This window comes from Pimephales promelas, chromosome 2 (genome assembly GCF_988280905.1).
Source record: "Pimephales promelas chromosome 2, fPimPro1.hap1.1, whole genome shotgun sequence".
Classification (NCBI taxonomy): Eukaryota; Metazoa; Chordata; class Actinopteri; order Cypriniformes; family Leuciscidae; genus Pimephales; species Pimephales promelas.
The window spans coordinates 8,297,478-8,319,158 of NC_142770.1; the positions used below are offsets into that span (position 1 = coordinate 8,297,478).

At 38.9% G+C, this 21,681-nt stretch overlaps 1 protein-coding gene across 2 annotated transcripts; it reads right to left on the minus strand.

Annotated features, from left to right (window-relative positions):
• nab1a (NGFI-A binding protein 1a (EGR1 binding protein 1)) lies at positions 1-13,236 on the minus strand. Of its 2 annotated transcripts, XM_039682983.2 has the most exons (9): positions 13,021-13,236; positions 11,178-11,962; positions 10,908-11,041; positions 8,788-8,839; positions 6,345-6,464; positions 5,669-5,836; positions 4,725-4,884; positions 4,466-4,609; positions 1-1,154 (listed from the first exon to the last, which is right to left on the minus strand). In XM_039682983.2, the coding sequence occupies exons 1-9, from the start codon at positions 13,121-13,123 to the stop codon at positions 1,081-1,083; spliced, it is 1,740 nt and encodes a 579-aa protein (XP_039538917.1). In that variant the 5' UTR covers positions 13,124-13,236; the 3' UTR covers positions 1-1,080. The 2 variants fall into 2 exon arrangements, with proteins under 2 accessions (XP_039538917.1, XP_039538919.1); XM_039682985.2 differs by lacking the exon at positions 5,669-5,836 and having other exon boundaries at positions 13,021-13,231.
• Positions 13,237-21,681: the final 8,445 nt, after the last annotated feature.

Sequence of the window (21,681 nt, forward strand, 5' to 3'; positions counted from 1 at the left end):
TATTTTTCCAGTTTGGTTTTTATTTGTAGAACGATTTCACAAAGACAAGACACGGAAGAGTGAAACATGACAAATGTGCATAGAAAAAGACACAACAGACTAGCATAGCGAACTAACAAAACACCGACGTTTGAAGAAAAAAATTTTGCGAAATTTTTTTGCGGAAAAAAAATCAGTTACAATGTAACGGTTAACGTTTACTGACAGCGAAATACACAATATTGTATGCTGAGAATTAAGGCCTGTTCACCCCAAGGTCGATATAGTTCTAAAAATCGTTCACACCATAGCTATTACGATAACATCACAGAGAAACGATATCGCTGCAATCACTTTCAGAACTATTTTCTTCCCCAGCTGAAGAACAATAAAAACAATGACAGCCAATCAGAATCCACCACATTTAAAGAACTCTAGAATTTAAAGTGGCAGACGACAAAACTGCAGCATGCGCTTAGAATAAACATAACGATATCGTCCACTGGTGTGGATGCTAATATTGTTAACGATATCGTTTTTGGTGTGAATGGGCCTTGCTGGTTTCTGGTAACAAATACAGAACACAATTTTTTCAAGTACTAACATCTAAAGTGACGCAATCACAAAAACGCGCAAAGCTAATTCTACATATTCAGTATTCTTTTACGAAGTAACACGTTAAGTTCATCCTCACCGACAAACCGTTACGAACAGATGAATGTCATCATTTAACTTTAAAATGATCAACTAATCTAAGGACTACACAACCGTTTCCTATGAAACTTCAGTTGGGGAGTGCTTCGGTTGAATAACGAATAGTTTAAATAAAAATAGTTTACGAATAAGACATGCAATCAAATAAACGAACAGAGACTATGTACAAAAAGATGCACAGTCACAAATACGCTCTTAGACAATTTCTTGGTGTACACCGACTGCAAGATGTTCATGTTTTTTTTTGTTATATTATTAGAAATAAAAAATATTTTTTAAAAACTAAAAATCAAAATAAATTGATCTCTGGGCATTTACAGTTCTTAAGGCCACACAGTTTCAGTATGAGCAAACAAAAACGCAGGTTTCATTCAGAGGCTGAAGACGTTATCTGGAGTCCTCTGGTTCTGATTTGATGATCTTCTTGTCCAGAAGCCTGAGCTCTTTTTGAGACCCGTTTTCTGAAACAAAAAGTTAATGGATTACAATCAATGACTTTAGATGTACGAAGATGGTGCACAACTTGATCCAGAGCAGACGCTTATCTCGGTTGAGATGTGGCTTAGGAAAGGGTAAAAAAAAAAATACACACCGTCGCCCAGCCTCTCGGGAAACTAGTGTCGGAGCTGCATGTACCCCATGCACACCGTTTGACCATTTTAAACTTAAAATGACAAGAAAAAACGAATGAAAACTGACTAGCTACAATGCATTTCAATCGACGTGGAAGCAGAAAATGTCCGAGCGTATTGGGTTAGCTGCGAACTGTGATGATTTGCCTCATCGCATTTGAGGGCGTGGCTTAGACATAGGCCCCGTCCACACTACTGCGTTTTCGTTTAAAAACGGAGACCTTTAGCTACGTTTGCACCTCCCGTCCAGACTAAAACGGGAAAAACGAAGACCTAAAACGTAGAAGTTTAGAAACGCTGCAGCTCCATATTGCATTTTAAATCTCCGGAGGGCGTTTTAATGTGGACGAGACAAAACGTAAGACTTCAAAAACGCTGACGCAGGGGCTGACGCTTGGCTCTATGATTGGGTGTTATCAGTCATGACTTATCCTTCCCTGATTCGTCAATCACTGTTTACACCGGCACGTGCATGCCCAGTGTTGGTGAATGGTCACGTGATCCGTGTTTTCAGTCGTTTTAATGTGGACGGAGATCATTTCTAATACGCAGATAAAACGCTGGTGTGTGGACAGAGATCGTATTCGTTTTAATTCTCCGTTTTTTAACGTAAACGCAGTAGTGTGGACTGGGCCATAGGTCAAATGGTAAAGTCATTGCGTCACTCCAGTTGCCTTAAAAGATGGTCTAACCTGAAAATTTCATTTTTTTGTTATGATTTGAGCATTTAGAAACCAAATTTATGTGACAATTGTCAGATTTAATTGGTGATTTCAAATCGTTTCGAATATGGCCGATGAGTGAAATTCCAAACTTGTGACAGTCACAATTAATTTGTTTTATGCATCAATTGGTTAGCTTGCTTGCATAAAGTTAAATGGCTATGAAGAAATGTGTGGAATCGAGATTCAAGATGATTGTGGAATTTAAAAAAAACAACTTCAAAATTTCAAAGTTCTAGAATGAGGCATTAGTCAAATCAAGCATAAATAATAATTTATTATAATTTAAATAACTGAAATAATAAATATTTAGCTAATAATATTTCTCAAAATTAATGATAAAACTTTTATATTATTTTTATATTAGGGCTGTCAAACGATTAATCGCGATTAATCGCATCCAAAATAAAAAGTTTGTGTTTACATAATATATGTGGGTGCACTGTGTATAATTATTTTATATATATAATACACACACATGCTTGTATATATTTAAGAAATATTTTCATGTATATAGATTTATACATAATGAATATTATATATAAATATTATATATATAAATAATAATTTTTTTCTTAAATATACATACATGTGTGTGTGTGTGTGTTTAAAAATATATAAATAATTATACACAGTGCACCCACATATATTATGTAAACACAAACTTTTATTTTGGATGCGATTAATCGTTTAACAGCCCTAGTATATATACATGCATACAACTTTTGATTTTAATGTCGAAATAACAGATTAAATAAATCATTTAGTATTTTTCATTGCTAGTTCATGACAACATACATTGAACTAATGACAACAAACTTTTGCACTATGAAACCCTGTATTTATTTAGATTTAATTTGTTGGATGTATTGGCTCTACTTAATATATTTCGAAATAATTTGTCATTTCTATAATTTCTGTAATTTTAAAAACACCTTAAACGTCACTGCCTCAATTCTCGCATCAGATCAGTTTCAATATGTTGGGATTTTCAATACATTTTAGCCATTTCCAGTAAACAAAAGCATATCGTAAGTGTTTACGCCAAAATAAAGGGTGGTACTTTTTACTGTTTCAAATCTATATAACCGAATAGACAGTTGAAAATGTATTTTTCAATTATTCAAAACAGTTCAAACGACCAGTGTGCTCAGTAAATGACACTGATTGACATCAGGTTCTGCCCACATTGGGGCGGAAGAAAAACCCGAAACGTCAAAAAGACGCGTAAATCCTCACCCCCTTCCTCACCTACTCGCGGCGCGCTAACGCAGCTCGCACAGGCAGGTAGGAGTTTCAGAGAGAAAGTGCTACCTTCAGCGAGGACATTTGCATGCGAGAGATTGCATACATTACAAAAAGTTCTCTGAAGCCCTGCTGATACGTTGACACATCAGGGTTTAATGGAGCGGTGTAGGTGTCAGTGTGACAGGATGATATTGAGATAAACCAGAGCCAATTCAGGCTACAACATGCATGCAAATACATGGTCCAACAAGACCCGTTTTATTATGCACAGCACTTTTGAGTCGGTTCTTTGAAGATTACAGCTCTACCTAGACAGCATTTGAAGGCTGTTCCAAAAGGTAGGCGGAAACGTTACGCTGCCTTCTGAAATCCCACATTATGGCCAAATTATAAGGCAGAACCACATACATCTTTTGTGAATAGTCTAGGAATCCCAGAATGCATTGCGACAAGAGAGAAGCTGCACACGGTGTGTTGCAGGTCTTAGAATTTCTGCTTATTTATATGATTTTATTGAGCTGAATCAGGACATATTATTGCCTGAAACTATTGCAATATTTACTGATTATATATGCATATGCATATCATTTTTTTCCAGATTAGTCACTTAGGAGGTTACATTTTAAATAAGATGTTGCTGCTTATGTACACTCTGTCAAATGTTTAAAATGTTTTGGAAAGAACTAATTTATGCTTACCAATGCTGCATTTATTTGATCAAATTGACACTTTTTTATGATTTAAAGTAACTGTTTTCTATTTGAATATATATATATATATATATATATATATATATATATATGAAGAGTTCAGATGCAAAAGCCTCTAAATGCCATTTGAAATTTTCTTCTTTAATTATGATTTTTTATCAAACTTGCACATTTAAGTTCAGTAATTTCCCTTAAATATCAATTAATAGGTAATTATCATTGCCATTTAAGTGAAATCACTGAACTTAAATATACAAGCTTGATAAAAATCATCATTCTAGAAGAAAATTTCAAATGGCACTTAGAGGCTTTTGCATCTGAACTCTTCATATATATATATATATATATATATATATATGCGCGTTCATTTCTCAAAGTAAAGTTAGACTACACAACAGGACAGATACATTTATTATGGGGTATTTTTCTGGCTCAAAGTTGTGAAGAATCTGTCACTAACCTGTGACTGCCGTCATTCTCTCTTCAGAGTTCTGCTGGTTATGATGTCGTTCCTCTGCGTTCTGTTTATGATGTCGCTTCAGCTCATTGGCCAATTGCCTGCCCAGTGGAACATCAGTCAGACGCAAGTTTAGCGGTCTCTCGCCTGCATTTGAGCACAAAAAGGTACGTATACTCAAACCACTGATAAATCACTCGAACCACTGTTGTAAAATTGCAACAGTTTCAAAATAATAGTACGCATATAAGGAGAAACGTACCAGAGAGATGTGAGAGACTGCTGTTGCAGTTCTGAGCGGTGGGTGCGAGGTATTTCAGTGCCGCTGTGGGAATCCGCCAGTCCAACGATTTCAATCTCTCCTGGATGGCAGCATCACGCAAGAGCTCCACTTGCTTGGTCAGCAGAGAGTCTAGCTGTCCCTACACACACATAAACACTAAATGTGAACTGAACAGGAAAACGTTCACAAAAAGGTTTCAAAAAGGCAGTGTATTCAAACAACATTTCAAACAGGTATATATTCAACATAGGGCTGTCAAACGATTAATCGCGATTAATCGCATCCAAAATAAAAGTTTGTGTTTACATAATATATGTGGGGGCACTGTGTATAATTATTTTGTATATATAAATACACACACATGCATGTATATTTAAGAAAAAAATATTTATATATAAAATATGTATATTTATATATAATATAAATCTATATACATGAAAATATTTCTTAAATATATACAAGCATGTGTGTGTATTTATATATATAAAATAATTCTACACAGTGCACCCACATATATTATGTAAACACAAACTTTTATTTTGGATGCGATTAATCGCGATTAATCGTTTGACAGCCCTAATTCAAAATAATGTTTCGAACAAAGTAAAAAACAAAAACCTTTCAAAACATTCAAACAAAAATTGTTTCCAAACATACTGAGGTTCAAGCAACTTTAAAACAAACATTTACTAAAAAAACAACTAAGTTCAAACAAAAAAATAAACATTCAAAGCGCTTTTTAAATAATGATTCTGTTGAAAAAAAGCTTTCAAAAAATATTTCTAAAAACAAATTTCAAACATTAAAGGTGCAGTATGTAATATTGACAGCTACAGTAGTAGTTGAAATGCCCCCTCCTTCTCAGACTCGACGGTTGCCAGATTGAGGACACGCAACAAATGAGCGCAATTAAGGGGACTTACACACTGCAAGTTGATGAGTTGATTTATCCACATTTTAATATGCCTCTGGATATACAGCTTTTTAGATGGATGCTGATGCTTTTTAGGTCGGGTAGAATCTGTGATTTCTGACGCAGTTTGTTTGCTGGCTTCCACCGCTATACGCAGCGTTTTCCGCCAACTGGCAACCTGGGATGTCGAAATACTATTGGGTAAATTGGCAGTGGGCGGGATCACACAGACCAAAACTCAAACAGATAGGAACTCACATTTCAAAGTAGATCAACAAGTGTGTGAACTTTCTAAAATATCTACAATTATTTTTGCGCTTTAGTAAAAAAAAAAAATATAAAATTGTAATAAAAAATTACATACAGCACCTTTGAAACAACGTTAAAATATCAAAAATTTAAAAACAAACTTACAAAAAAACCCTTTAAAAACATTCAAACATTGTTTCCAAACAGAGTTAAAGCAACTTTGAAACAAAAGACGTTCAAATGAAAACATTTTCATGACTTTTTCAAACAATGTAAAAAAATAATAATATTTGAAACAGAGTTCAAAGTCAAACAATATTGAAACTAACTTTAGTTTAGACAAATATTTAAACACCGAAACGAAAGTTTCAAACAAATCATGCAAACGACAGACACCATGTTTTGCGATACATCAACTTAACACAAACTCAAACTACCTGCAGACTAAGTCTGATCGTCTCGTCTCCTTTAGATTTGGCGATTGCGAGCTGCTCTCTCACAGCGTCCTGGCGCGTATGAAGAACGTGAAGGGCCTCCTGTAGATCGTAGACACCGTCCTAAGAGAAAGTTTGAAAGAGGGATGAGCTCTTGGGAGGCTTTCATTAAAACTAGCAGACAGGAGTGAGAGAATTTTATATCTCCATGATGGCTTGATTTATTTGCATCTCTGATGCAAACATGACATTTACACGAATGAAGAAAGCTGTTCGCACAAACTGACTCATCACATCTGTAGTCCAGTGACAGGGAAGGTAAGTCATGCTGCTGGAGAGATGAACCATCCAAATAATCATATTTTACACTTTTGTAGCATCTATTATATATAATTTTATTTTAAATTGAAATTTGGTGATTAAAGGGTTAGTTCACCCAAAAATGAAAATTAAGTCATTAATTACTCACCCCCATGCTGTACCAACCCCGTAAGACCTTCGTTCATCTTCGGAACACAAATAAAGATATTTTTGATTGAATCTGAGAGCTAGATCAGTCCTACATAGAATGCCTAAGGGACTGGCTCTTGACGGCCCATAAAGTCATTAAAGAAAAGGTTTAAATATTCCATGTGCCTACAGCGGCTCAATTATAAGTTTATCAAGCGACGAGACTACTTTTTGTGCGGAAAAAACATAAATAACGACTTTATTCCACTATTCCATTACTTCCTTATGGGCGCATGCGCGAGAACTGAGACGAGGACGTTCTCATTCGTCTACTTCTTGTTACCGTTTGCTCACCGCTTACGCTTTTCAATTAGCGTATTTTCCGCACTATAAGGTGCACTTAAAAGCCTTTAATCTTCTCAAAAAACGACAGTGTTCCTTATAATCCGGAGCGCCTTATATATGGATCATCATTTTATACGGTAGGTGGCGGTAAAACTCCTAAACGGAGCAGCCGGTAACAAGAAGTAAACGAATGAGAACGTCCTCGTCTCAGTTCTCGCTCATGCGCCCATAAGGAAGTAATGGAATAGTGGAATAAAGTCGTTATTTATGTTTTTTTCGCACAAAAAGTAGTCTCGTCGCTTGATAAACGTATAATTGAGCCGCTGTAGGCACATGGAATATTTAAACCTTTTCTTTAATGACTTTATGGGCCGTCAAGAGCCAGTCCCTTAGGCAGTCTATGTAGGACTGATCTAGCTCTCAGATTCAATCAAAAATATCTTTATTTGTGTTCCGAAGATGAACGAAGGTCTTACGGGGTTGGAACAGCATGGGGGTGAGTAATTCATGACTTAATTTTCATTTTTGGGTGAACTAACCCTTTAAACTTACTTTTTGGATATTGGATAGATAAAAGAAGATTGATACATTTGTGTAAATTGTTCATAAAACCTTTAAAAAAAATTAAACTAGTCATCAAATATAGTGTAATATACTGTTTTACATTTGGTTTTAGTATTAGTATTATTATAATTTTTTTTTTCTTTTTGAGTGTTTAGATGCTAATTATGAAATTAATTTCTAAAGTTTTTAGATGCTAATTATGAAAAACAATCCATTGGTCCTTTTTTTGAATGTTTTAATCTTGGTGAAAACTTCAAATACACTTAAAAATACTAACACATAATAAACAAAAATTCTGCCATGGCAACGTTCCGGTTTGTTTCACACCATTATTTACAGATTGTCACCTTTGAACAAATTTTCACTTCGTGTCGCCCCTTGACAACCTCCGCATTTTCCTCTGAGGTCATCACACGTGTGTGTGTGTGTGTGTGTGTCCACGTATGACGTTAGACTCAGGCAGAGACAGCCACAGCGATGCGTGGGTAATTCAGTAAGCACCCACAGGATGATGTCAATTATGTGTTTCAGTCCACTGTGTACTTCTCCGCCTGTGTGTATGAATGATTGTGCGTCTGTGTATTAAGCTTTTCTTTATCCAGAAAACCCAACAAAACAACTTCCGCCAAAAACAAGCAATTAAAAGTGGGCTAAAATTAATCACATAGAGTTTTTAATTTGACGTCTTGAGAGTTTTGTTTGCTACCATTTTGTTGACTTAGAGGCCTCAAAGAGATACGAAAACAGCGATATCATTTACTTTTAGATGTTCACCCAGAGGCGCAGAACGTCGCTCATGGGAAAAAGCTGTGAACGCGACATTTCGGAGTGAATCATGACAGTAATTACCCTCCTGAGATTATTAACAGAGAGAGTGCACACACAAACACAGCATTAATTCAAACACAATGGAAAGGCGGCTGGCAATTAATATCATGACAAGAATGCAAAACTAATAAAGAAGTCCCGAGAAACCACCTGGAGCTCGAAATGATTACAAAGCTCAGGCGTCGCATGCAAATAAAGCAATTTGTCGCAGCTGGGTTTATGAATATGAACTGAATCAACAGAACTTGTTTAAACTTACCTCAGATTTGATTCTCTTGGGAGATGGTTCATCTTCATCACCGCAGTGGGACCTAAAATAATGATTTATTTTCAGTTTCCCAACTATTTTTACACCATCAACAATCCTTGTCTCTTTTAAAATAGATGGTGCTTATATGACTAAATGAAGACCATAAAAATATATAAAACTAAAAAGCAAAAAATGGGCAAAATCAAATGTGCTCTAAACAGTTGTCTCAAAGGCCCTGTTTACGAGATGGTTCTAATTGCAGAACATGAAATCAAAGGGGAGGAGTTGGATCCAGATCCAACTCCTCCCACCTCCCATATACCTGATCCTACCCATCTCCGCCCCTGATCACTAACCCCACCCCTAAATCTACCCATCTCCACCCCTGATCCCTAACCCCACCCCTAAATCTACCCATCTCCACCTCTGATCCCTAACCCCACCCCTAAATCTACCCATCTCCACCCCTGATCCTTAACCCCACCCCTAATCCTACCTATCTCCACCCCTGATCCCTAACCCCACCACTAATCCTACCCATCTCCACCCCTGATCCCTAACCCCACCCCTAAATCTACCCATCTCCACCCCTGATCCTTAACCCCACCCCTAATCCTACCTATCTCCACCCCTGATCCCTAACCCCACCACTAATCCTACCCATCTCCACCCCTGATCCCTAACCCCACCCATAAATCTACCCATCTCCACCCCTGATCCTTAACCCCACCCCTAATCCTACCTATCTCCACCCCTGATCCCTAACCCCACCACTAATCCTACCCATCTCCACCCTGATCCCTAACCCCACCCCTAAATCTACCCATCTCCACCCCTGATCCTTAACCCCACCCCTAATCCTACCTATCTCCACCCCTGATCCCTAACCCCACCACTAATCCTACCCATCTCCACCCCTGATCCCTAACCCCACCCCTAAATCTACCCATCTCCACCCCTGATCCTTAACCCCACCCCTAATCCTACCTATCTCCACCCCTGATCCCTAACCCCACCACTAATCCTACCCATCTCCACCCCTGATCCCTAACCCCACCCATAAATCTACCCATCTCCACCCCTGATCCCTAACCCCACCCCTAAATCTACCTACCTCCACACCTGATCCCTAACCCCACCACTAATCCTATCCATCTCCACCCCTGATCCCTAACCCCACCACTAATCCTACCCATCTCCACCCCTGATCCCTAACCCCACCCATAAATCTACCCATCTCCACTCCTTAAATCTGGATCCAACTCCGCCCCCTGGATCTCGTGTACTGCAGTGAGGTGCAACTGCTGTTTACACCTGGTATTAATATGCGTTTTGGTCGATGGATTGGATCGGAAGTTGGCGACGCTAAATACAGATGTAATTTAAAACGTTTTGAGCTTGTCCACTTTCGACAACTTCAGAGGTAGTCAAAAATTCATTAGACCGGATTGTTTTCTTAGTGTAAACGCTCATGTTTTAAATGTGTTCCCCCTATTGACCTGATTTTTAAACAATATGGGAAGCACGCTAGCCAGACAGGATTTAAACTTTTTCGGCTGAAGATGAATAAACGTATCAAGCACAATGTTCTTTCACCATTCCTGATTTCTAACACACAGTAGAAACTAAAAATGCTGTTGTCCGTATGTGTTTTGGTCGTATCCGGGCACGTTCGTATAAATTTCGTATGTTTGTTTTGTCCGTTGGATCAAAAGAAAAAGCCCATACAAACCCATAAGATCTGAAAAAGCCCACGCATTTACCTGCCCATATACCCTCCCCTTGAGGAAATCATGATGAAAGTGGACAAAAGAGACAGATTAAAACCAGTTGTAAACGGGTTTGTTTACTTGTGATCCGATCGACTTTAACGCATCTTAATATCAGGTGTAGACAGGGCCAAAAAGCATTTATAAAATGAATACGGGACAATAGGCAAGGTTACAAGGTCGTATGCAAATTTTTGTCCAATAAAATGCTCTTTAGCATGACAACGTCCCTCCCACAATATTCCGGACTACTATATAAACAAAAGCAAGTCCTTCGATAATGTCAACAAAGGGTTAATACACTATTTAAAAAATGTTTTTTTCTATAGAATCAAATGAATTGAAGAAATTGTGCCTTACCTGCTGGTCCTGCGGGTGTATTTGTATGTAACTTCGCGTGAAATCTGCCTGGCCAACGAGAAAAGCTCGTCTCTTCGGGTGAGCAGCGATAGATCTTTCATGCACAGCTGAGCAGAAGCTTCATTTACCGTTAGCTACACAATAAATGAAACAACAAAGAAAACATTAACCGTTTAGAATCTTACGGAAAAACAATTTCTGCACAATCATTGTCCGATGCGGCAATCCAAATATCTTAGCATTCACCCCAACCAGAGGAATCAATCCAACCTCGTGCATCGTTAGCTGCCGGCCATCCCGCCTCTTGGAATCAAACCGCCCATAGATGGCGCTGTATTTCCGAATCTCCACCTCCTTCTGCGGATCGTCTTCGTTCATCTCGCAGATGTGGCCGATCATCTTGCTGAGCTTCTTATTGGCACGCACGTGTTCTTTGACTTCCGTGAGGTCGCTCTTGGGCAACGTTTGGGATAGTCGCTCTACACACTCCATCACGCACTGGACGGCGGTGGAATCGAGAGTTTCGAGGGCGTCATGTGGAGAACACGGGGAACAGGCTCCAGACGGAGATAGGCTGTGCTCGCTCTCGCTTCCCCAGAAACGACTCTCGCTGGCCCCTTGCAGTGGGGAGCAGCCTGGCGTCCCGTCCCTGCTGAGATCCAGCCTTCCAGGACTGGGGCTTGTGGGTAATAACGCCCTGGGAACCGCAAGCTGGTTCTGTTGCCCATTGCTGTGGATGCCCGGGGAACTTTCGGGTAGCTTGTACACCGGTATACTGCAAACGGGAAGAGATGTCAATGGTTGGTTGAAGAGGGAAGGGTTGGTGACCCAATCCCGTAGGGACTTCTGGAGCCTCCGAACATGGAGGGGTTTGGTCGCCATTCCAACAAGGGCCATGATCTCGAGGAACTCTTCCTCGCCAGCCTCGCAGAGCTGCTGCACATCGTCGCCGCCCTGCTGGATGAAGGCTTCGTAGTAGCAGAGCAAGTTTGCCTTCTGCAGGATACGGTACAGTTGTAGCTCACCCAAGGAGCGTGGCAGGACCACTGACATGGCTACACATGCAAACACAGAGCAAAAGATAGCACTGTCATTCCAAGACTACCAACATGCCAATTATTTTAAAAAACTTACAATAGACAAAAGCTCCGTTAAACCATTTTGAAAGTTGTGGATTTTGAAAATTGAAAAGCAAGGTAGGTGATTTGCTACAGAAACATTTTTTTTTGTTGTGCTGGTTGAAAGTCTTTTCACATCCTGATTCCTGATAGCAATCACTTAAGTCAAGTGGTCTAAATATTTTTATATTTGCATCATCTGTGGAAGGCGTAGGACCATAACATATTCATCCAATCACTGCATTCGGACCAAGTGCAATGATTGGACTTGTCCATCCTGCCTGTTAATGTACGTATTTTTGCTCACACGTAAGTCTATCCCTCACAGCCTCGTTTTTATCCACGTAAAATTCTATACGTTAAGGTCTGTACATCCAGTGTTTACTCACAAAAGTTGCAAACTTTCAATGCATTTGAGGCTCAAATTGGATCTAAAAATCCTGCATCCGTAGAGAGCTAGAAGTCAATGCAACCTGTCCTACTCTCGAATGAAATGAATGACTTCAAATGGAAATGAATGACCAATGTAGGGTACCTTCTTGTTTGTAGTAAGTGGTGAAAAGATGGGTTATTGTTGCTTTTTAACGTTAAATTAACATATTAACATTGAGAAACATATACTTTACCTTTAAGTAGTTATTTAGCACTTTTCATTAAAAATGAGTTATTATATGCTTATTACAGGTACAATCCACTAACAGGTGCTTTCAAAACGGGTACAAACACAGCCTGGACCAGATGACATCACATTAAAAATGTTGCAAGTAGGCTGTCAAATAAGTGCATGCTGATGCAAACACAAAGGTGCATTACATTATTCAAAGCATGGACAGGTTCCTGCAAACTCTCTTGAGAAGATCTCAAACTATTGCTTCACATGCACTTGGGAATCTCTAAGAGATCAATGCATGCAAATCACTCGGATACTGAGTTCCCATCTGAATGTTAATAATGTATGAAAATGTTTATATTAGTCGGTCCTCAGGTTTACGTACCTCTCTTTCGGAGCTGGTGCGCGCGACTGCTCCCGGTGCTCGCCGCTGTCTCGAGGCAGTGCTCCGCCTCTCGCGCAGGAGAGAAAGTGCGTTGAAGACTCATCGGTGCTGTCTCCCTCTCGCGCTGTCTTTCTCTCTCTTGTGCGGGGATATTCCGATGTAAGCTGCATTGCTCTCTCACTCCCACGCGCCGGCTTGACGCAAATCCTCGCGTGGGCGGTGCTGTGCGCGTGGGACGGAATACCGAGAGAGAGAGAGAGAGAGAGAGAGAGAGAGAGAGAGAGAGAGAGAGAGAGAGAGAGAGAGAGAGAGAGAGAGAGAGAGAGAGGACCTGAACGGTCACACACACGGTGAAATATCCACATTCATGATGACATATTGAGGAATATTAAGCGGTAATACAGTGTGTTTTTTTTTTCGACACGAACCCACACAGCCTTCAGTAGGCATACACCATGAAGGATTTTTTGTGGTGTCCATGTTCGTACATGTAAATAAGGGAAACCTGGGCAGATTGTCGCACGTTTTACCACAATACATGCTTATCATGACGTTTAGCCTACTTTTGAAAGTCAGTTAACGTTACGTTATCTCTGAAAATAAATGGTTTAACGTTTTATGACATTTTTTTTTTTTTTTGTAAATACATTATCAAGTTTGGGCCGCACAAAAAAAACTAATTAAAATGAGTTTTCCAGCGAATAGTGATCCAACGATTTTAACGAATAGCGATTTAAATGTTGACATTTAAACTCATAAATAGCACCAACACAACATATTTATTTTAAAAAACTTAACTAGTTCACTTAAAAAAAACAACTTTTGCTGATAATTTACTCACCCCCATGTTATCCAAGATGTCAATGTCTTTCTTTCTTCAGTTGAAAAGAAATTAAGGTTTTTGATGAAAACATTCCAGGATTTTCTTCATATAATGGACTTCATTGGGAACCAAACGGTTCAAAAAGACAGTTTCAGTGCAGCTTCAAAGGGCTTTAAATGACACCAGACGATGAATAAGGGTCTTATCTAGTGAAACGATCGATCATTTGAAAAATAAATAAAAAAGTTTAAGTTTTATAAGCACAAATGATCGCCTTGCTCTGTTCTGTAATGAGCGTTTGTGACTCTCCTGTTTAAACTCGTTCATCAAAATGAACAAATCTTTTTTCGAGTAATGACTCGAAGGGTCCTTGATAAGACCCTTATTCATCGTCTGGTGTCGTTTAAAGCCCTTTGAAGCTGCACTGCAACTCTAATTTGGACCGTTTGGTTACCAGTAAAGTCCATTATATCAAGAAAAATCCTGGAATGTTTTCATCAAAAACATGGGGATGAGTAAATTATCAGCAAAAGTTTTTTTTAAAAGTGAACTACTCCTTTATTAAATATTATGACTGCTAGTGCAATGACATTATGTCATGTAATGTCTGACTTATTTTTCATAAACGAATGCTGTGTAATGTAAAAACCTTGCAACATTTTTGCAACTTACAATGCGGTCGGATTTCTGCATTAACGCGTTGTGTGACAATTCTTCTTGTCCCCAGACAGTAAACCCCACAGGAAATTCACACACACTCTTGTGTGCAAAATCCCCCTGAAACCCACCTCAGTAAACTGCTATAGAAATGTAAAATGGTCAGAAAGTTTTCTCTCTCTTGCATCTCGGTAAAATTACAGCTTTAAATAAACACCTAAAATAACAACACAGCAGAATCTACCTATAAAGTTAAATGATGCTTTTTCTTTCTTCCCCCACACTGCCCTGGGAGAAGAAGAAAAAAAAACGCACAAGCTGCATATTAAAATGAAATGTAATCATATATCTAAAAGGCTGGATCAGAGGGGTGCATGTTCAGCCTCCCATCTGCCAGAGCATCTTGAGCTATTTTTGGAAGGAGGTTGGGCACAGCGAACAGCCCCTGGGAGGAAGTGCGTGGTGGTTGCTGTCATCCCCCAGTTTTGTGTTAGTCTATTCCTCAAAACAAAAGCTTTTCCAAGTCATTTTCCATCTTGTGTGACAAGAAAATGACAAGCGACAGCACCTTGACTGCAATCATGGATCCTTTTACTAGAGTTTTGTAAAGTGTATCTGCTCTCAAGGGAATGTGTTGTGATATATATATACACACACACACACTAGCAAATGAGTTAACATTTTTTCAATGTGGGGAAAAAAGTGTATTTGACAAAATGTAAAATTGCCTTTGTTTTATATATATATATATATATATATACACACACGTGCCTATACTTATTGTGTGTGTGTGTATTTATCTACATATACACCATACATGATCTCGTTCCTTTTTATATTGGAAATAGCTGACCACTAACATAAGCCTGAGAAACATAAGGAAAGAAGGAGAGAGAGAGAGGGAGAGAGAGAGAGAGAAAGGGGGGTGGCGATAAAAAAAAACGAAGATTCCTTTAATTTGCTGAGCCTATCCGAGTCAAGCGTGTCTTCCTACTCAAACACGCCCACACACACTTGGCCGCCTACGCATATATGCACACACACATATACATAGGCACTCTGTGACGTGCAAACACATCTCGGTTTGTGTGTGTGTATAGGGGCCCCCTGCTCAGAGTGGGTGTTGTCATTGCAGGGTAGGGCTGTTGACAGGGTACGCGTGGGTTTGCGGTTTTTAATGGTTAAGCTGACAGTTACTCAGAAAATCCTCTTTCTTCCTCCTTTGGCATGCAACTTCACGCTCACTTTCAGATTTAATTAATTGACTCTAGTTTTAACACGCTGAAGACAGTTCTGTCTATAATGCTTTGGTAAACTTGTCTGAGAGAGTAAAACAATAATGAAGTGATGGAGTTGATCACCGCAATAAACAAATAAAGGTTGTTTATGAGTCTAAAGCTGCGATATATAGGCCTAATATACATAACTATAAATATATACATATATATATACAAATCACTAGTTTATACCACTAAAAAGGTTCAAAATAGCCCCACACTAACACAGTAACATAATGAGGGTCCCTATATAATATGCAAAACGAAGCATTCAGAACTTTGGAAGTGTATAGACCGTTTAATAAGAAGATACGTTAAGAAGAAGACAGTCCACTTCGTGTATACAGACAGGAGCCATCTTGGAAAACAGTCACGACAAGTCGAACCACGAACGTCGTGCTGAGTGAGCTAAACTGTATGAAGTTTAGCGAACTTCTTAACTGCATGATCGGCGTTCGGGGATCGACTTATCGAGACTATTTTTTAAGATGGCTGCTGTCTGTGTACACGAAGTGAACTGTCTTTATAAAGTATCTTCTTATTAAACGGTCTGTACACTTACAAAGTTCTCAATGCTTCGTTTTGCATGTATGGACCCTCATTATGTTACTGACTGTGTTATTGTGGGGCTATTTTGAGCCTTGTTAGTGGTATAAACTAGCGATTTCTTTTTACTTAATAAATGCCACTAGTACTAGCATTATACGCTAAACAGTTTTTAGAGATAAAACTCTTTACATTCGATTATCATGAAAACAAATCACAGAGAACGGTTGACTAAGTAACAGTGTTTTATTAGACCAAATTTTGCGCCAGAGTTCACCTTTAATATACCTTTACGGTTCATATTTCATAATACAATTCAAGCATATGTTGCATAGAGTTGCCACAATTGTTTCTTTAGCTGATGGAGCAGCCGTTTCATTCAAAGTCAAAGTTATATAATTATGTTATATTGGTCATAATTATTACAACATAATTAATTATGTAGGTGCAACATATTCAACTAATAAGTTTTAGGACCAGAACTATGCAGCAAAGCCACAATCTGGGGTGCGTTTCCCAAAAGCATCGTTAGCCAACTGGTCGCAAGTTCCGTCGTTACCAATAGAGTTAAATGGAAATTGCAAACCAACTTGCGACCATAGTTGGCTAACGATGCTTTCGGGAAACGCACCCCTGTTCAGTAGACAGTATGGGGCAGTGTTGTAGTACTCGAGACTCGGACTCGTCTCAGACTCGGTCTCGGTCTCATTTTAATGGTCTTGGTCTTGTCATGGACTCGTGTGCATTTGGACTCGTAATTGACTCGTACTCGACCCTTTTTTTTTAGGACTCGGAATTATTCCCGAGTCCACTCGAGTTCAATTAAAAATATTTTTCATGATAATAATTTTTCATGATAACAATAATAAAATATTTCTTTAAATTGATTGACACGCCCAGTGATTGGTGATTTTCTAGTGCGCAACTGTGCATGACAAATTGTAATAAAATTACTTTTAACACCACCTACTATGTGTCCTTTTTACCCTAAACTGATCATATTTTTTAAACTCTAAGTAAATTCAGTAAAAAAAAAAAAAAAAAAGGATTTCTCTAAATAAATAAAAGTAAACTAGGTAATCAACCCTCACTGGTCTCTCGGTCTCGACCGTCTCTGGTCTCGGACTCGACTCTCTATGGACTCGGTCTTGACTCTCTCTGGTCTCGGTGTCAACTCGGACTCGAGTGAGGTGGTCTCGACTACAACACTGAGTATGGGCCTTCATATGAGCCGAGATATGACGTCCCTTAACTGGGATGAATTTGTTTGTGTTGAACAAAACAAAATATACGTAAACAAGCAGTGACGTGTGTCAGATTACCATGGCGATGTCAGCGTTTCTGCAGTGCGTGGATCCTGTATACCGTGGCTTTATTTGGCAGGATTAGATGGCGTGCCGTTGGCGTGTTTTAAGATTGTGGATGCCACAAAATAACCCGAAGTGTGAAATGGATTACTGACTGGAGCTTTAACCGCAGATTAGATGACAGCAGTTTACAAGCAGACGCGCTAAACACACGCACACTCATACAGACAGACAGACAGACAGACACACACACACACACGCCTGGTTAATAGCTCCCTTATATAATGCAAGAACACCTCCACTGACCTTCATTGCCCGATGGCAACCAGCTGGGGGAGATTGTGTGGGTGAAAGTGACAGACAGAGTGAGAGAGATCATGCTATCCTCTCTGAACTGTCAACGCCACAACAATGCCTACCTATTTAATATATCAGCCTATGAAACACACTTAGTGCTATGGGGTTGTTCAAATCACTAATCCTACATTTTAAACTAACACATCCCACAATGATTTGAGGATTTTCACCTGGCAGACAATACAAGAGGGAAAAGTCCTATAGATTTTTGTCCATATAAAATACTACGCACATGGCAACCTTTAGCGTCAATATAACACGCACTGTTATGGGTAGGTTTAGGTCTGGGGTAGGGTATGCATCTCATTTTGAGGCTAAAGGATGCCACTCACCTGTATGACGACTTGGGTTCTGCGTGTTATATTGACGCTAAAGGGTGCCATGTGCGTAGTATTTCGATGGAATGTCATATGGGGTCACCGATATGACGCCAAAAGATGAGAACAGGCTCGAATATCCAAAAGACTAGGGCCAAGTTACAGGAACACACTAAAACCACTCAGAACACCTTAGCATTGTGCCATGTAGCAGTGTTGCAGTTTGTTTTAAGTTAGGTTGCGTAAACAAATCAAGTTTGAAAATAAGCCGCATTTTACCGCGCAGCATTTTGATTGGTCAATCTATCAATCCTAATAAAACAACTTTTTTTTTTTTTTTAAGCAATCAGAAATCTGAGGGGACCGGACATGTAAATGCTGTATATTGTTTTAATTTTTACTAGGAAACCAACAAGACGAAACTGCAACTTTTGTTTAGGTTTGAAAATAACATCATAATGTTCCAACGTTTGGAGTTCGAAGTTAAAAAACAACATCTGCCGATTTAAGTACATAGAACAAAAATGATGCCTCAACTTTTTTTCAGGAAATAGTCTAGATTCGTCTTATTGTCATCTCTAAAGCCCCCTCAAGACTGATGAAGTGAATTTAGCACTTGGAAAACATCAGGACTACCTGCCGCAGTTTTGACATTTCAAAGGTTTTATCTCAACATGAAAGATTCCGCATGCGACGTGAATAATGTGACATTTCTTCATGAACAAAGAAACGAGAAAGGAACAATGGATGTTCTGAGATCTGACAAACAAAGGACTCATTAGACAAGAGCAACATTATAGAAGATAATAAACTCAATCACCCCTTTGAAATGCAGTAAACACATCAGGCGGGATGATTATCATTTGGAGTCTTTTGATGTTTGGCCCTTCAGCTTTGAAAAATGGGACCCATGAGAAATAGCCCCGCCCACAACACTGGAAGAAAATCCTGACTCAATTCATCAGGCCAAAATAGAGAAAATAAGCCAGAAATTCAAGCATCTCTGAAGAAACTTTTTCCTGAATTTGGTGTTGTTTAAACCAACCACAACGGCAGCAGTATTTGCAGTCCAATCCTCAGTAGTTCCAGTTTGCCATTCACATACCAATGACTCACATTTCTTGTATTTCAGCTCAGTCTGCATAACAAACTCGGAATTTCTTATAAACAACCGTCTGTTTATACGACATCTTCTGTTGTTTTACTTCTCCTCAGAGGTCAGGAGGGCCATTTAGCGACCCTACTTTTTAAACCATCCAATTGACGTTCCTAGTTTCCCAATAATCCCTTTCCTTTGGCTGGATGTTTGCGTTCGGAATGTCAGAATAGGCGGTGACTGCCTACACTCGGCTGCCGTGTGGGAACAGTGTTTAAGGGCCGCTGAAATTTTCACACAGAACGCCACAATAATATGCTCTGGATCTCAGTTGGGGCTTAGAAACCTGCAGATATTTTTCAGAGAGAAATGGTGAAACAAAGAAGTCCGTAAAGGCCAACTAACACCAATCAATCACCAGATTAAAAAGTCACTTCTCACGAAATTTGGCGAAAACAAGCGTCAACCAACAGCAACAGACACAGGTGATCCAACAAAACCCGAAGAATTGTCGGTTGCCGCCTATTGGTGCAGTGTGAATTGGCCTTGAGACAAGGTTGAGGAATAAGATCACCTGGCAAACTTTTTTGGATCCTACTTGTATTGTAGTAGCACTATGGTACAGAATGAGATTCAAGTTCCTCTCTTCTTTCCTGCAAGACTTGACTGAAACAAACAAAGAAATGAACATACTAAAACCACTGTTCTCTGGCCTCATAGAGACGCGTCAGGGCTCTTTAAAGACCTTCCACCAGAGCCTCAGTTAGTGGGGATTGTGGGCTATCGAAGTTTAGAAAATCTTTTAGTCAGTCTAGCTTCTCCTTCAGAGGGGCTACACTATGAAAATCTCTCCCAATTGGACTCAAACTGCAGAGGAATATTAACATCTTTACCAGAGACCTTAAACAGTGGCTGAAATCGGGCCAAAGTTGTTCCCATGTCTAATTGATTTTTATGTTGTTTAATAATGTGTTTTTATCTGTACTAAAAGCCCCCATGGACAGGTGTTGAAAATTAGCACATGTGCTATTACACTTTAAACAATGCATCTGCACTCTCAGAAAAAAGGTACAAAAGCTGTCACTGGGGCTGTACCTTTTAAAAGGTACACTTTTGTACCCAAAGGCTGCATATTGGTACCTTAGTGGTACATTTAAGCACCTAAAATGTATATATTAACACCTAAAATGTACATATTAGCACCTAAAATGTACATATTAGTACCCAAAATGTACATATTAGCACCTAAAATGTACATATTAGCACCTAAAATGTACTTAGCTCCTGAAATGTACATATTAACACTTAAAATGTACATATTAGCACTTCAAATATACATATTAGGACCTAAAATGAACATATTAGGACCTAAAATGAACATATTAGTACCTAAAATGTACATATTAACAACTAAAATGTACTTTTAGCACCTAAAATGGACAAAAGTTTACCTTTTGAAAAGGTACAGCCCCAGTGACAGCTTTTGTACCTTTTTTTCTGAGAGTGTGGTTGGTCTAGTTATTGTTATGTCCATATTAAATACATAAATAATAATAAAAAACAATTAAGTAGGCAAAACCAACCAGAGAATCACTACTAAAGGCTCATGGATAATGTTTTCTTCATGTGCTTTCAGTATGTGTGTGTGGCAGCTGACTACATTAATAAATTGGTCTGAGATCAGCTTTAGTCACCTGGAGTCTATTCACACACTTGATTTTGGCACTGGATTAGCAAACAAGCATTTTGTTGTCACACTTTTTGCGTACATCTTTATCTCATTCAAACATTCTGCTATCATAAATTGCATTGAAGCGATTTCCGACACTTGGCAAAGCATTTTGCGTTAGTGACAGACAGCTAATCCCACCGGAGATGAAATCTGTGCTGTGAGTGGGTGTGTGCCGCAAACAAGGTGTTTGATTACACCGAAAGAAATGAATTCTGGGAATAAACTAAAAAAAAAAAAGTCGATTCCATGTACACGGTGAGCAAACATTTTATCTGATCATTACCAAGATGAAGAAGCCACATATTATGCAAAGCACTATGGTCTGGTTTACATAGGATGTCTGACATAATCATCCACCAGGTCGAGTGAGAAGAAAGCTGGTGTCTTTAATGGCTCACCGACACACGCAATGCTAATAACTAATAATAACACAATAAAATCCCCTTGCAAAAATTTCTCCAACTCTTTTACACCTACATTACAAATCAAAGGTGAAAGTGTGAAAGCAAATGTCCCTGTTATACACAATGCAGTGATGAAGTAACGAGT

Excerpts from the sequence above, each read along its gene's own strand:
- nab1a (XM_039682983.2), bottom strand. The coding sequence starts at position 13,123 with ATGAGTCTTCAACGCACTTTCTCTCCTGCGCGAGAGGCGGAGCACTGC. Across the intron at positions 5,837-6,344 it reads CGATCAGACTTAGTCTGCAG|GTTGCCAGTTGGCGGAAAAC; the intron begins GTAGTTTGAGTT and ends TCGACATCCCAG. Across the intron at positions 4,610-4,724 it reads CAGTCTCTCACATCTCTCTG|GCGAGAGACCGCTAAACTTG; the intron begins GTACGTTTCTCC and ends GCTCAAATGCAG.